This window comes from Camelus bactrianus, chromosome 15 (genome assembly GCF_048773025.1).
Source record: "Camelus bactrianus isolate YW-2024 breed Bactrian camel chromosome 15, ASM4877302v1, whole genome shotgun sequence".
NCBI classification, from domain to species: domain Eukaryota; kingdom Metazoa; phylum Chordata; class Mammalia; order Artiodactyla; family Camelidae; genus Camelus; species Camelus bactrianus.
Window position 1 is genome coordinate 32,475,696 of NC_133553.1, and position 17,710 is coordinate 32,493,405.

Consider the following 17,710-nt stretch of genomic DNA (forward strand, 5'->3'; position numbering starts at 1 on the left):
CTCCTGCACCAAGCCTCTTTACACTTGCCGTCTTTGCCTGGAAAGTTTTCCCGTACGTTTCACATGGTTTGCTCCCTCACCTCTTTCAAAACGTCAGTTGCTACCTTGCAGACTACTCTGTGAAGGAGCTACATCCTTACCGTTTGAGAGTTTTGAGCAAAGGAGGAACATAATCTGACTAGTGGGTTGAAAGGATCGCTCTGCCTGCAGTGATGGCAGTAAACTGCAAGTGAGCAAGGACTGAAGCAGGGAGGGTGGTGGCTGTTATCCAGGCCGGAGATAATAATGGCTCAGATCAGGTGGTTGTGGAGGTGGTGAGAAGTGGTTGGACTGAGGATGTAAATTGACAGCAGAGTCAGCAGGATTTGCTGCTGCTTTGATTGTGGAAGCTAGAGAAAAATAGGAGTCAGGGATGATTCTGAGGTTTTTTGGCCTGAGAGAATGAAGGAGTAGAGTTGCCATTTATTGAAATGAATAAATATCCAAGGAAGGGCACAAAATCAGGATTTTGATTATAGTCATGGCAGCTGGATAAATGAAACTTGTACTTAGGTCCATAGAATCACACTTCACAGGGTATGTTAGCCCTCTCAGAATTTAAAATAACCCTAAAACCACACCTTTCTAATAATCTGGGACTGTAACAGAAGTAAGAATTTAAGTAGGATCTTTCACAAATCTCCTCCCGTTCACCACGTGGAGCTGTTTATGGATCCTTAGGTGGCTCTTAACTATTCTTTCAAGTACTGAGTTGAGAATAGTCTGCATGTATTGATGTTCTATGCTGTGTCAAGGATGATTCTGAGGTTTCTTGCCTGAGACTAACGAATGGAATTACCATTTACTAAAATGAGGAATAAATATCAAAGGAAGAACGCAGCTGCTCAGCTCTAAGGACTAGCGCTGTTTGTCACCATTGTCGTTCCTTTGGTGGTGGAGTGTCTTCTGTGACCTCAGCTTTGATTTTTTCCATTCACTTCTCTCTCTTCTGGCTTTTCTGTCATGGGGTCAGGCTTGTGGTGATAAAGAAGTGCTCTGTCCTTAGCCAGACGTTGATGTAAGTTAAAAGATGTTGTAAGCAGTAAAACAAACAACACCCAGCTATGCAGATAGAGTTATCATTTTTATCTTTTGAGCTCAAGGTTTATATTTCTGTTTTCATTTTCAAGGTTTTAGGTCAGAGTTTTAAAATTAGGGCCAGGACCTTGAAGCTAGTTGCTTGGGTGTTTGTAGAAAGGAGTGGTGACTGTTGTGGAATCTTCTGTAAGAGGTGGGCATGCGTCCTTACGTGTGTTCATCAACCCATCCGTAAAAAATATTTGTAAATGCCTGCTGTGTTTAAAGATGTGTTTTAGGGAATTTGAGGTGCTGTTTTTTTAAGGAGGGAAGGCAGTGGAGATTTAGGGAGCTTTTTAGTGGTAACAGCATGAAAAACATAGAGATCTACTCTTTAGACTAGTTCTAACTCATCCCCAGAGTTCTTTATTCAAACAACATGTCATAGTGAAACCCAGTATGTCAAAATCCCAAGCTGCACTCCAGGCTTGCAGTCAGAGAGGCTAGAAGCCCCAGGACCCCACCAGCTCAGCACACTTTATTGCATGGCAGAATTCCTTAGAACCCCTAGGTGTCTGCAGAGGCCACTTGGAAAAACTGCAATTCCTTAGCCTTTCCCATCGTAAAAAGAAAAAAAAAATTATGATGATTTCCCATCATCATAAATGGAGAGGGAAACTTTTCTTTTACATGAGCTTTCTCTTTTAGAAAAAAATAGAAGCTATTACTTAAGCGTAGTTAAATGTTTTAAATCACCAAACCTCTGTACATCTTTCCTATAGAGACTAGTTCATAGAAAGAGTTACTGAAAAATACTAGTTGGTGATAATGATATTAACAGATTGTCAGGAGATTAGACTCTTACTTGGGGTACCCACTGATGTAACTGGTTTATATGGGTAGGTACGAGTTTGACCTTTGTTTTTACTTCCAGACGTACTGTAAAGGATGGTGATATATGTCATTAGCTTATGGGTTGTTAAGTATTAGTGAAGTGGTCTGAATGCTTTAGTAAAATCAAATGAATTGAATGGGCAGGTCTGTGCCTATTGTTTGAATTAAAACAATCATACATTCATGTATTCTTTTCATACTTTTAAAAAACAAAAAGGTAGTACTACTGCATTATAATTCTACTGCACATTTAAAATGCAGATTTAAAAAATTCTAATTGTGCTTTTTAGTAACTAATAATTTAATAGTGCTTTTTGATCCTCCCCTACTTTTTCAACCTTCTTTTCTTGCTTGATGTGAGAAAACCCAAATTGAAGATGCCTGCAGTTTGAACAGGTTGAACTTGTGGCCTTGGCTGTAATTGTCACTTCACAATCGATTCTGGATTTTAATCTTATTATTATATCTTTTTTTCCCCACAGACTGGTGAATTTTCAGCTCGTTTCCTTTTGAAGTTGCCGGTCGATTTCAGCAATATTCCCACATACCTGCTCAAGGTAAAAGTCTATGATTATCAGTATGAGAATATAAATGAGCTTTCAAAGTAATTACTTAACTCTGAATATTTGTATGGTGTGCCAGCATTTTGTCCAGGTGATGAATTCTATTAAAAATTTTGTTGCATGAAGATCCACTGAGTCACTATTACCTAGAAGCTAAAATAGTAGCCCTAAAAATAATTTCAAAATGGATTTTCCTTGTAAGATAAAATTACTATAAGTAAATTAAACATTAGAAAAAAATTGCCTTTAGTTAATAATCTTTTGGGGATGAAAGACTCTCTTAGAAATTATCTTAATATGTATTCCGTCTTTAAGTAGTATTGCATATTAACTGTGCTGTGCCGACTGGCATTTCATTTTCTTTATTTATGTTAGCAGTTGATCTCAGGGACCTTCAAAGTCGGACTGTCATGAAGAAACCCAGAATTGAGTTAGGCCAATGAGTATAGCATTCTTTAAAATGTGGTGCAGGCAAGATGTGGCTCGGGAATAGCTGCTTTGGGGAGGGCTCTGCAAATGCTTTGTGAAGAAGAGGTGAAATCCAAATCTTCACTAGGCTGTGGTTAGTATGAAAGAAACTGAATGGACCGGGGAACCAGCCAGTACTGAACAGAAAGCCTTAAGATGAAGGCCCAGGTTTATCATAGATGAGGACTTGAGTTGCAGTTTAAGATAGGACCTCAGTGCCAAGTTGAGCCTGTGGCGGTATAGCTCTGGCTTAATGTAAGAAGAATTTCTGCCTTCCTCATTTGATGTTCAAAGAGTTAATGATATTTATAACAGTCTACTGAGAAGATAGGATCCTTGTACAAGTTTTTCTGTGTATTATAATAGTCATAAATAATATTAATCTTGATAATGATTAGAATTATGTATGGTCTGGAAGAATATAAACTATAGACATTGAAAAGATTAGGGAATCCTTTTTTTTTTTTTTTACATTCCATCCAAGGGATTTATTAGTTTCTTTTCCCCTAAGTAAAACGTGGGATCTTTGTGCCTCATTAAATTTTCATTTTTGATTTCTAGTTGACTATTTTCCTGCTCTGTATCCAAGAGTTGTAAAGTCCAAGTGAGAATGGAAGTCAGCAATTTGTGTTAGTTTCTCAATACTCCTGGTGTGGAAAATATACATATTAGATCTGTGATAACCAGGCATAATTGATTTGGTTTCAGCAATTACTGTGTCCTATTAGAACAGCCAACAGTCTCCTTGGAAACTCTTAGATCACAGACTCATTGATTGCCATGTATTCCAGTTAAAACCCTATTTCACCTCACTTAAAACTAAATTCAGTAGTATATGAGAGTACATTGTTCATATAATCACTTTAATCCATAATTTACAGTTATAGTGCCTTTGTTTGATGTGTTGGGCCGTATCAGTTTGAATGGTATTGAAATTTAGTGTTGTCTCTGCTCATGTTATTGGGGGTCAAAGGAAAAAAAGTACTTCTTAGATCATAATCTATGTGAATTTTTTCTCTTCAAAATCAAATTTCCATATTTTATGTTCAAGAATTTTGACTTTATATTATCATGCCCTTACTTTCCTTGCCAGTCAGGTAGGGAAACATTGAATTCTATTTGGCACAATGGGAACCCGTTTTTTCCCTTCCAAAAGTACAATGAAGTGACTTTTCTGCCATAGATGGAGATGCCTCCCTTGCAGCACTAATGTCTTTCTGGATCTTTAGTTCCTACAAAGAGAGTAAAACAGCAAGGACAGAAAAAGAGAAACCCTGTACAACACAAAACTAAAGAAAAAAAAAATCTACCTGCAGACCAGAAGTAATCCAGAATACATACTGAAGGTTTTAAGATCAAAGTTCCTAAAGCTGTGTCATAATCTTGGAACATTTGGTTATACTCTTAAAACTAAGTTTGTGTTAGGAACGGCTTTACATATTATTTGCATTTGGATTCTCCTAATCTAATGAAGTGAAAGGTAAAGTAGAATTTTTAACTATTAAGATATCATGGAGTTTGGCTACATATCCTACCATTTTGCTACAGTGAAATGAAATTTCATTACCCTATTATGAAGCTATCATTCACTCATATTTTCAAATGTACCTGTTTCATCTACAAATAGAATTTTTTATGTTAGAGTGAAAAAGCCATTAAATACTCAGTGATATGATTTTGCTTTATATTATACTATAAGCATATATCGTTCTTTCATGGGATAGAATGAATTAACTCTGTAAATGAGTCATGACTTCAGCATCTGAATTTTATTCTGAGGTAAGTCAAAGGGTTAGATAAATGACTTACATAAAAACTCAGTCAGTTAAAAAAAACTTCTGTGTTAGTTAGGATTCTTTATTTATGGGTGGTAGAACTCCAGCACAAACTAGTATAAATTAAACAGGAAATGTAGTACAAATCCTCTGCTTCCGTAGTCCACATAGCAGAAAACAGATTACAGTTAGACATAAACCAACTTTCCCATGTCTGTCCTACTTGGGCCCAGGTGTGCATCTCTGAACTTCTCAACTGAAGAGAATGTGGTCCATCCATGTTGCTGCAAATGACATTATTTGTAGTAGTGTTCCATTGTGTATACTGAGTAGTATTCCATTGTGTATAAATACCACATCTTATTTATCCATTCATCTGTTGATAGAAACTGACTTATTTTAGTAAAATACTTCTATAACTTAGCTGTTGTATGTAATACACCATGAACATTGAGGTGCATGTATCTTTTCAAATTAGTGTTTTTGTTTTCTTTGGATAAATACCCAGGACTGGAATTGCTGGATCATGTGGTAGTTTTATTTTTAGTTTTTGAGGAACCTCCATACTGTTTTCCATAGTGACTGCACCAACTTACATTCCCACCAACAGTGTACAAGGATTCCCATTTCTCCACAGCTTCACCAGCATTTATTTATGATCTTTTTGATGATAGCCATTCCGACAGGTGTGAGGTGATACCTCATTGGGGGTTTGATTTATATTTCTCTGATGATTAGTGATATTGAGCTTATTTTCATGTGCCTGTTGACCATGTGTATGTCTTTTTTTGGAAAAATGTCTATTTCAGTTCTTGTGCCCATTTTTAAAAATTGTTCTGTTTATTTATTTATTTATTTTGATATTGAGTTGTATGAGCTGTTTGTATATTTTGGATATTAACCCCTTATTGGTCATGTCATTTTGCAAATATTTTCTCACATTCAGTAGATTGTCTTTTTGTCTTGTCAGTGGTTTCCTTTGCTGTGTGAAAAATTTTAAGTTTAATTGGGTACCATTTGTTTATTTTTACTTTTGTTTTCTTTGCCCTAGGAGACAGATGCAAAAAATATTGCTATGATTTATGTCATGTTTTCTACTGGGAATTTTTCAAATTTTCAAAGCTTACATTGAGGTCTTTAATCTATTTTAATTTATTTTTGTATGTATGTGACAAAATGTTCTAATTTCATTCTTTTACATGTATGTGTCCAGTTTTCCCAGCACCACTTATTGAGGATGTCTTTTCTTCATCGTATATTCTTAGTCATAGATTAATTGACCACGGATGTGTAGGTTTATTTCTGGGCTTCCTATTCTGTTCCATTGATCCATGTGTCTGTTGTGCCAGTACTACTGTTTTGATTACTGTAGCTTTGTAGTATAGTCTAAAATTAAGGTGTGTGATGCCTCCAGCTTTGTTTTCCTTTCTCAAGATTGTTTTGGCTATTTGAGGTCTTTTGTGTTTCCATACAAATTTTAGAATGATTTGTTCTAGTTCTGTTAAAAAAAAAATGCCATTGGTATTTTGATAAGGATTGCATTGAATCTGTAGGCTACCTTTGGTAGTATGGTCATTTTAACAATATTAATTTTTCCAATCCATGAACACAGTATAGCTTTCCATCTGTTTGTGTTCTCTTCAATTTCTTTTTTCAGGATCTTATAGTTTTCTGAGTACAGCTCTTTTACCTACTTAGATAGGTTTATTCCTAGTTTTTCTTTTTTCCACTATTATATTTGCTTTTTAAAAGAAATTGAAGTATAGTTGATTTACAATGTTGTGTTAGTTTCTGGTGTACAAAAATGTGATTCAATTATACATATATAGGTACTCTTTTTCATACTCTTTTGTATTATGTTTTATTATAGGATATTGAATATAGTTCTCTGTACTGTACAGTAGGACCTTGATCATCTGTTTTATATATAGTAGTTTGTATCTGCTAACCCCAAACTCCTAATTTGTCCCTCCCCCACACCTTTCCCCTTGGTAACCGTGAGTTTGTTTTCTATGTCTATGAGTCTCTTTCTGTTTTGTAAATAAGTTTATTTGTGTCATATTTTAGATTCTACTTATAAGAGATATCATATGGTAATTGTTTTTCTCTTTTTGACTTACTTCACTTAGTATGATAATCTCTAGGTCTATCCATGTTGCTGCAAGTGGCACGATTTCATTATTTATGGCTGAATAGTATTCCATTGTGTGTATATATGTCACATCTTTATCCAGTCATCTGTTGATGGACATTTAGGCTGTTTCCATGTCTTGACTACTGTAAGTAGTGCTGCTATGAACACTAGGGTGCATGTATCTTTTCAAATTATAGTTTTCTCCAAGTATATGCCCAGGAGTGGATTTGCTGGGTCATACAGCAACTCTGTTTTTAGTTTTTTAAGGAAACTTCACGCTGTTTTCCATAGTGGCTGCACCAATTTACATTCCCACCAACAGTGTAGGAGGGTTCCCTTTTTTCTATACCCTCTCCAGCATTTGTTATCTGTAGACTTTTTAATGATAGCCATTCTGATCTTCATTGTAGTTTTGATTTCCATTTCCCTAATAGTTAGCGATGTTGAGCATCTTTTCACGTGCCTATTGGCCATCTTCTAAATTATAATTTTAGATTGGAGCTGTATCTCAGATGTCTGTCAGTTGACCTGCTTTGCTACTCTATCCCCATGTATACTGAAAGTTCTTCAAGTACAGTGTATCTGCTACATAGCATGTTTTAGTAACACGAATTAGTTCATAAATGATTGATAAATAGTAGGAGCACGTCAGTATAATGCAAAAGTTGCCAGGGTTTAGAGTTTATATTTCCTAGCATATTAATAGTTTGACCACTAAATAACAGCAGCTGAATGGAAGGACACTAAGGCAGAGGAGCTTAGCAAGCTGTGGAGGATATTGTATGGCACACAATGTGCATTCACTCCATATCCTTCCACTTGGCTCAATTTTGCAGTACACTCTGTATTTAAGTATTTATTGCATGGCTTCTCCCCATCTTTGTGGAAAAGAAAACACAAGACAATAATCCAGAGCTCTCCCTCTCTGGCATCTTTACACTTTGTCCAAAACCTGCTTCTCCACTGTAACTTCTAATGATGATGACCCTCTGCTGTTTCCCGTTAACTCAGCAGTTTCCATCTTTCTTTGTAGGCCCTTTCATTAAGTTGCCTGTAGCTTTTTAAAAGTCCTATATTTAGTATAACAGTTCTTTGTTTATTAGGAGTATTGCATGCCGTTTTAAGTATAATAGTTACTGGAATTACTTTGGTTTTTGTTAATGCTGTGGTTACATAGTTGTATAGGCAACTGTAAGGTAAGGTCTAGCCTTACCATATTTTTCTCATAAGCCTTTTATTCTTAATGTGTAATTTAGTAGAATGCAGTTTTTTAAAAAAGGAATGCATATATCACATTACAGCAGAAACACTTACATTCAAACAACCAGAGATTCTCTTCTTTTATAGGCTAGACGTCTTTAGTCCTTTACACTTTTATGTCATAAGTTTTTAAATCCTTCACTATGCTCATACTTCTCTTCAGGAATATATTCCAGTTTGCCAGTATCTGTCTTAAACTGTGGTGCCCAGAAATACATCAGACAGGATTGATCAGGTCAATGCTGATTAGTATTTACTGAGCTTGTGAAAAAAATCATACTTCCTTGTTTTATGAATCCTGTTTTATGCAGTTGGTTTTTTTAAGGCAAGTATAGATGAATCCCTTCATATTGTCTTTTTGAATTTACTCTATTTTTTCAGCCTGTTTATGGGGGAGGTGTTGCCACCTGTAATTCAGAAAGGGAAGTATGGATTGGAACCAGGTAGCGCAGTGACAGTAACAGGAATTATGGGATGTGCTCATTACAGGTTGACCATTTTTTATTTGGAGCTGTTTTCTCTTTGGTGACATTTTCTCTACCCACATCGTAAGCTTACCACCTGGCACCTGACAGGGGTGATGTCAGCTTATCACCCTCATCTATTATCATTAATCCATTTTTTTCAATCAGCAGACCTACAATTCAAATAAAAGTAAAATCTGATTTGGGGCATAAGATGATTGCGTACACAATAGTAATGCAAGTCATAAAAATTTTAAATCCCCTAAGAGAAGTACAGAGTTCTTTAGTGGGTTGGTGAGAGAGTACATCTGGTTAGAAAAGACTTTTATAAAGGAGGTGACACAGGATGGGCCTGAAAGACTCATACTGGTAGAGAGAAGCTAGGGAAAGAATGAGCATGGTTTCAGGTGGCAATGAAAACACATTAGGAGAATACGAGAATGATCTAGTTTGGCTAAATCATAGAACATGTACACTGATTAGTGGGAGATAAGAAAGGAAAAGCTTTTTAAAAAGGTGTAATGACCTAGGTAAAGCCTTAAATACTCAACTAAGGAGTTGAGTAATTTTTTTGAGTAGTACTATGATTGGGATTGTATTTACAAACAGAAATCTGCCAGGAAACAATATATAATAAAATGATTGGGGAGAAGGAGGAGGGAAATGAGGCTAATAGTCAGAGTTCAAAGGATGTAAAAGTGAATATTAAGGCTCCTGGTGACCCATGTTTCAGACTTGCTGAAGTTTTCATACCTGCAGCTGCCATGTTTACTCACCTAACTCAATGATCAACCTGTGAAGATGAGGAGGAGGAAAGGATGCAGTCAAAACCTTTTAAGTCAGTGCTACCCCAAATGTATGTTTTGGTTCATGACAAGATAAGTACAGAATTGATAGTCTTTAGAAACATTTAAAGCAGTTTGACAGAATAATCGTATGTCTGTTGGCTGTAATGATAAAAATATTGGGTTTGCATTTTGATGTTTTAAAATTTTTTTTCTTTTTATATTAACTCATTTTTTATGTATTTTATGAAGCCTTCAATCTGTGGAGGATTAGGAAAAACAAAACAAAATAAACAGTAACTGTTTCTTCACTGTGGATAGTTTGAGACGTACTGTTCTAGCCCACACCTTGCCTTCTATGGCCCCTGGCCGCCATTGCCTCCCTTATGCTGAGACACAACAGGCGGTTAAGTATCCTTGGGGGTTTTCAGTCTTATTCTTTTTTGTTGAGCTGGGATTTGTATTCACTGTTACCCAATGTTCCACTCCCCCAACCTTTTTAAATAAGTGCACCCCCCAGGATTTGGAGTAAGAGAAGGAACCTGTAACCCTTGATTAGAATGTCATCTGTTAGAAGAAAAAAAGAGAGAGAGAGAGATTAACAGGACACTTAGATTTTGATCTTGTTTTATGACAAAATAATGTCACAGTGATACCTGCCCTCTTTCTACCATGTTCTGAAGATCCCTCTGCTTTCTTGAACACATTTGCTGCAGCTTTGTTCTTCCATTATGACCATACTGTTGGAATGAATGATACCCAGAAACCTGGTTAGTGTTGCTGGATCATATGGTAGTTCTATTTTTAACTTTTTGTGAAACCTCCATACTGTTTTCCACAGTGGCTGTACCAATTTACATTCCTGTCAACAGTGCATGAGGGTACTGTTTTCTACACATCCTCACATTCTATCTAATAGATCTGAGGTGATATCTCATTGTAGTTTTGATTCGCATTTCTCTGATGATTACTGATGTCAAGCATGTTTTCATGTCTCTGTGGGCCATCTGTATGTCTTCTTTGGAAAAATATCTGTTCAGATCTTCTGCCCATTTTTTAATCAGGTTGTTTCTTTTCTTTTCTTTTTTTGATGTTGTGTGACTTTGTTTGTGGTATGGCTTCTTTTGTCTTTTTTGGTTATTAACACCTTATCAGATATATCACTTGCAAATATCTTCTCCCATACAGTAGGCTGCCTTTTAGTTTAGTTTTGTTGATAGTTTCCTTTGCTGTGCAAAAGCTTTTAGTTTGATGTAGTCCCATTTGTTTCCATTTGCTTTTGTTTTCCTTGCCTGAGAAGACCTTTCTAAAAAAAAAACATTGCTAAGACTGATGTCAAAGAGCATACTGTCCATGTTTTCTTCTAGTTTTATGATTTCAGGGCTTACATTTAAGTCTTTAATCCATTATAAGTTCATTTTTTGCATATGATGTGAGCAAGTAGTCTAGTTTTATTTTTTTGCATCTGGCTGTCCTATTTTCCCAAGACCATTTATTGAAGAGGCTGTCTTTTCCTACTGTATGTTCTCACCTCTTTTGTCATAGATTAATTGACCATACAAGTAAACATGGGCTTATTTCTGGGCTCTCTATTCTGTTTCATTTATCTATGTGTGTTTTTGTGCCAGTACCATACTGTTTTGATTATTGTAGCTTTGTAGTACTATTTGAAATCAGGGCATGTGATACCTCCAAGTTTGTTGTTCTTTCTCGAGATTGTTTTGGCTATTTGAAGTCTTTTGTGTTTCCATAGAAATTTTAGAATTATTTGTAGTAGTTCTGTGAAAAACATCATTAGTATATTGAAAGGGATTGCATTGAATCTATAGATTGCCTTGGGTAGTATGGTGATTTTAACAGTAATAATTCTTCCAATCCATGATTGTGGTATATCTTTCCATTTGTTCCTTTTGTCTTTAATTTCTTTCATCAGTATCTTACTGTTTTCCAAATAAAAGTTCTTTTTTTTTTTTTAACCTCCTTGGTTAGATTTATTTCCAGATATTTTATTCTTTTTGATGTAGTTGTAAATGGAATTGTTTCCTTAAGTTCTCTTTCTGATAGTTTTTTGTTAGTATATAGTAATACAACAGATTTCTCTATGTGTTTTATATCCTGCAACTTTACTGAATTCATTTATTAGCTCCAATAGGTTTTGGTAGCATCTTTAGAATTTTCTGTAATAGTGTTATGTTATCTGCAAACAGTTTAAAGTCCTTTACTATTACTATATTACTGTCAATTTCTCCCTTTATGTTTGTTAATATTTACTTTATGTATTTAGGTGCTCCTATGTTGAGTGTGTATAGATTTACAATTGTTTTACCTTTTTGTTGGATTGATCCCTTGCTCATTATGTAATGTTCTTTTTTGTCTCATGTGACAGTCTTTGTTTTAAAGTCTATTTTGTCAGATGTAAGTATTGCTACTCCAACTTTCTTTTTGTTTCCATTTGTGTGGAATACCTTTTTCCATTCCCTCACTTTCAGTTTGTGTATGTTGTAAGCGCTAAAGTAAGTCTTTTGTATGCAGCAAACATATGGGTCTTGGTTTTTTTTGTTTTTTTTAACCCATTCAGTCATTTGATTGGAGCATTTAGTTAACATTTAATGTAATTATTGATAGGTATGTACTTATTGCCATTTTGTTAATGGCTTTCTGGTTGTTTTTGTAGGTTTTTTTTTTTTTTTTGGTTGTTCCCTTTTTTCTCCTTTTGCTCTCTTCCCTTGTGATTTGATGACTATCTTTAGTGTTATGTTTCAATTCCTTTCTCTTGTTTGTATATGTATCTATTATAGATTTTTGATTTGTGTTTACTATGAGGTTCATGTATTGTGTATATACACACACACACACACACACACGTATGTAAAGTTGTTATTTTAAGTTGATGATGTCTTAAATTTGAACACATTCTAACAACTGCATTTTTACTCTTCCCCTGCTGCCACATTGAATGTTTTCAACATTATATTTTATATCTTTTTGTTTTTGTATCCCTTAATTACTTATTGTGGATATAGATGATTTTACTGTTTTTGTTTTTTAACCTTCCTACTAGCTTTAAAAGTGGTTTATCTTTAGTGTATGTTTGCCTTTACCAATGAGACTTTTCTTTTGTACTTTTAATATTTCTAGTTGTAGTCTTTTCTTTTCCACTTACAGAAGTCCCTTTAATATTTCTTGTAAAGTTAGTTTAGCGATGCTAAACTGTTTCAGCTTTTCTTGTCTGTAAAACTCTTTATCTCTCCTTCAAATCTGAATGATGGCCTTGCCAGGTAAAATATACTTATTGTAGGTTTTTATCTTTTCATCACTTTGAATATATTATGTCACTCCTTTCCGGCCAGCAATGTTTTTGCTAAAAAGTCAGCTCATAGTCTTGTGGGGGTTCCCTTATATGTAACTAGTTGCTTTTCTCTTGCTGCTTTTAATATTCTCTCTTTATTTTATTTTTTGCATTTTAATCATAATGTGTCTTGGTGTGGACCTCTTTGGGTTCATCTTGTTTGGGACTCTCTGTACTTCCTGGACCTGAATGTTTTTTTTTCCTCAGGTTAGGGAAGTTTTTAACTATTTCTTCTTCTAAAAATTTTTATGCCCCTTTCTCTCTCTTTTCTCCTTCTGGGATTCCTATAACATGAATGCTGGCACACTTGATGTTGTACCAGAGGTCTCTTAAACTATCTTCATTTTTAAAAATTCTTTTTTCTGTTCAAACCTGCTGGTAGATGTTGCCAGGTCCAGGTGCATCTGGCAGTGAGGTCTAGAGTGGGGTCCCAGGGCTGGTGTTGGTCTTTTGGTCGGCCAGTAAGTCACTGGTGCTAATAGGCTAGAGGGAGAACTTAATGGCACTTGTGAGCACCAGTGTCTTCGTGATATTGTGAGCTCCCCAAAATGGCTGCCACCAGGATCTCTGTTCCCAGGGGCAATCCCAGTTGCCTCCTGCTTCTCTGGGAGGCTCTCCAAGATGAGCAGGTGGGTCTGACGCAGGCTTTTTTCAAATTATTGCCTCTGTACTGGTACTCAGAATGTATGAAATTTTGTGCATGCCCTTTAAGAGTGGATTCTCTGTTACCTACAGCCCTTTGGCTCTCTTATATGCGAGCTCTATTGGCCTTCAAAGCCCTGTGTTCTGGGGGCTCATCTTCCTAGTGACGACCCCTAGACTAGGGAGCCCAATTTCAAGCTCAGACCCTTTATTCCTTGGGGGAAATCCTCTGTAATTGTGATTTTCCTCCTATTTGCAGGTTACTTGCCCCAGGGTATGTGTCTTGACTGTACTGCGTGTGTGCTCCTCCTACTCATCTCGTTGTGGTTCCTTCTTTATATCTTTAGTTGTGAAAAATATTCTACTAGTCTTCATGCCATTCTCATAGATAGTTGCTCTATAAACAATAGTAATTTTGATGTGCCTGTGGGAGGAAGTGAGTTCAAGGTCTTACTTCTACACCATATTGGCCATGCCACAAATTACTTTTTAAAATCATTCCTAGTCATAAGCTGCCAGCATCTAGGGTTTAGCATAGGTATCATTGGTTCAGGTACATTTGATGAATCCTCAAGTGGAGCAATCCAACATGCTTTGTCCCCTTGGGTTTCTATGTCTGCCATCTGTGTAATGACTATTTATTCAAAGAGTACATGGTTTAATGTAACAGCTAGCATTTAGGGAAGGATTTTTGTCAGAATTTTGCCATTGATAGAGATGGCAGTGCTACACATGTGTGTATTTGATCCTGATAGCTACCCTCTAAGGTGGCACAGTGGATGTCTATTGTTTTGTCTACGTAGCATCTCTCCTCCTCCATCTTGTAGCAGTATCCCATGTCCACCTTCTCTTCCCTACAACATCCCTGTATTTCTGGTAGGGCTGTACATTTCAGCTCCTCTTCTGCCTGGAAGGGATTAGTCCTAGGGCTGAGTACATCATCCAAGCTGACCTAGTCAGTCTTTCCTAGAACATTTGAAAAATAAAGTAAAAAGACAAAAACTTTTTCTTTGCTGTAATATTGATAAGCTGGAGTGAACTGAGTTTAGGACTACAGGCAGCCATGTTTCTCACTATGTAGGAAAAGTCTCTAGGTCAGCACTGCCCAGTAGAAGTAAAATGCAAGTCACATATATGAGCCACATATGTAACTTCTAGTTGCCGCATTAGAGGAACTAAGAAAGAGGTGGAAGTAGTTTTAATAATATGTTTTCAAAACATTACTTCAATATGTAAAAAAATTAAAATTATTAATGAGATATTATATATATGTATATATTATATTACGTCTTTGAAATCTTGTGTGTATTTTGCTCTTTACCACCTCTCAATTCAAACTAGTCATATTCCAAATGCTCAATGGCTACATTTGGTTAATGTCTACCATGTTGGACTATACACCTCTACACAGTGTGAATGAAGAAAGCCACTGTGGAAAAAGAAGTAAAGATGAGGACTAGAGACTTAGAGAGAACCCATTCTGTCAATGCTGAGGTTTTTGGTTTCAGTCCTTGAAGTTTGAGGCTCTATCTTGGCTCTAATTCCTATGAACAGCTGTCCTTTGGAGTCTTTGAGCCTCTCCCATAGTTTTCCAATAAACAATCTTTTTTGCTTAAGTGAGTGTGATTTGGGTTTTTGTCATTTATAATCAGAAAAATCTTGACTCATACATGAAGGCATTATTACCTCCATTTTTTTTTTTTTTTTTTTTTTTTTAGATGAGGAAACTAAAGCTGAGAGAAGTTCATGGGTTAGGCTGGGCTATCACATCTGTACGTGACGGGGCACAGGCTTTCAGTTCAGGTTCTCCTCACTCAAAGGCCCATGCACTCTCCAGCATGAGAGATGACTGTGGAAGCTAGTGGTGGAGCGTACCCTTTTCTTTACATAAAGGGATGGAACTTTATTCTTACACATTCAAAGGTCAGCATAGTTTTTTCTAGCCTCTGATATAATGGAATTATGAAAATATTTCTTTCCTTGACAGAAACTTTTTGGTGGGAATGCATAGTAGTCCTGTCAACACATTCCACCCCCACCCCTCTCTAAAAGTTACTCTAGCAAGTCACTTGGCAGTGAACGGAACCTGCTTCAGATATGCATATTCTTGCATAACCTGTGGTCACATGTGTAGACTGGTGGCATCATCCAACCTTGTTTCATTTGAAATATATCACAGCCTGTCCAGGAAACTTTATTAGCAACTCTAAACAATTATGTCATTAAAGAGTAAGACTTTTGAGTTCTGTTAAGGCTGTGTAAGATCTGTTTTCCACCCTAAGTACAAGTTAAGCAAGTTCTTACAATAATTTTAGAATGATTCAGTCTTTTCTGGCTGCCATCACTGATGTTGCAAAAAACTGGAAATCAACATGAGGCTATTCTTTTCTGTTTTTCAATCCTTTTGAATGATTACAGTACTCTAATGTTCAGTTGATCCATTTTAGGAAATTGTCACAAACTCATATGCTGAGAATTATCATGCATAAAGCTGAAGTTTTATGCTAGAACACTCAGGCAATCTATAATCGCAGTAGAAAAAATTATAGTTGATAGCACGTAGCTAAAAGTTCAACTTAATTTATTTATCCCATTTATTTACACACTATCTGATGTTTCGTTATTAGACGATAAAAGGACAGTTCCAGGCAGTTTAACTTTAGTGGGTAGTGTGACATAAAACTACCCAGAATTAAAATCTACAAAGCAAGAGTGCTGTCTCATTTGTAAGTGTGAGATCTGAACCTGCCACCACCATCACATCTCTCATTCAAAAATCCCATTTGTGTCTCTATTGTGCCATGTATTAAAAATTTGAGAAGAAGGATAATGGGTTCACATTGAGGGTCTTATCATCGTGATCCTGCTATACAACTCTTGTTTCTTACCCACAGTTCCTACAACTGGCAGCCAATTCTTAGTGCTGTAGGAACTCTGCTTATGAGATCCTGGCCATGACAGGAGCCACCCCTTGGATCTAGTTCTCCTTTAATCTTCTCTCTCTTTTCTAAGCCTCACTACCCTAGTTCTTCCCTTTCTTAGATGTAGGATGTAGGAAAGGAAACTACATCTGTGCACACACTAGTTTGGAGAGACTCCTGGGGTGGCTGGTGAAGTTCTATTTCTTGATCTAAGTGGTTCTTTCAAGGGTGTTTATCTTTCAGTAATTCACTAAGCTGTAGATATTTTTTTGTATGGGTTTCTGTATTTGTAGTTGTATTTTTCAATAAGAAGGTAATTATATTTTACCTCCATTTGCCCTGCCTAGTCTTGTCTTCTGCTAAGAAACTTGGGGCTATGAAATCTATTGTGTGTAAGAAAATCTCCTTCAGAGACATCCTTGGAAAAGGGTCCATCCATCCTTCTAGTCAACAGATATTATTGGATTGTTACTGTGTTTGACACTGCACTTGATGCTGAGGATATATATGCTGGAAAACATGATAAATGTGATGTGTCCTCACTGTGGTTTCTAATCGTATCAGTGATACCACAGGTTAAAAGGCTATTTATTTTTTAGTGTACTGTTGGGGAATATTGTCTTAAAGATTTATATTTATATCTGAAGTCATATGACTTGGTAGACATTTATCCATAGGTAGTATTGTAGTTATTTACTATTGCATAATAAATCATTCCAAAACTTAGTGCCTTAAAACAATAAACATTCATTTTGTCATGGTTTCTCTGGGTTAGGAATTTGGGAGTGACTTAGCTGTGGGTTTCCAGCTTGAAGTTTTTCATGTGGTTGCTGTCAAGATGTTGGCAGTGATGTCGTCATCTAAAGGTTCAGCTGGGCCTGGAGCATCAGCTTCCAAGATGGCTCATTCCCGTGGCCGTTGGCAGGAGGGCTTCAGTCCTCATCACATGGGCCTTTCTGTAGGCTGAGTGAGTGTCCTCACAACATGGCGCCTGAATTCCTCCAGGGCCAGCAGTCTGAGAGAGTAAGGTGGAAGCTGAAGTGCCCTTTATGACCTAGTGTCTGAAGTCGCACACTGTCCTTTCCCTTCATTGACTTCATTAGTTTAAGTCCAGCTCACACTTAAGGGAAAGACAGTTAGGCTCCAATTCTTGAAGGTAAGAGTATCAAGGAATTTGTGGACATATTTTAAAACCACTACAGGAAGTAAGTAGGTCAATAGACAAACACTAGGCTCTGAAAGCTCATGAGTGTTACGTTATCCCTGTATCCCTCTCCTTACCTGCATCAGCCTTACGTGCCACCCACACCAAACAGGTAGCCTGAACATTGCTTACTCTTCCTTGGTTTTGTGTCATCTTTGGCTTGGAATACTCTATGTTACAATTTCTGCCTGTTGA

General features: G+C 36.4%; 1 protein-coding gene across 6 annotated transcripts in view; it reads left to right on the plus strand.

Annotated features, from left to right (window-relative positions):
* The window catches only part of BABAM2 (BRISC and BRCA1 A complex member 2), a 387,982-nt gene that overhangs the window by 152,578 nt on the left and 217,694 nt on the right, over nucleotides 1-17,710 (plus strand). For all 6 annotated transcript variants that reach the window (XM_074341828.1, XM_045511781.2, XM_045511778.2 and 3 more), the window contains one exon: nucleotides 2,433-2,507. In XM_074341828.1, coding sequence (XP_074197929.1) covers nucleotides 2,433-2,507 — 75 coding nt within the window. The remainder of the gene's footprint in view (nucleotides 1-2,432; nucleotides 2,508-17,710) is intronic.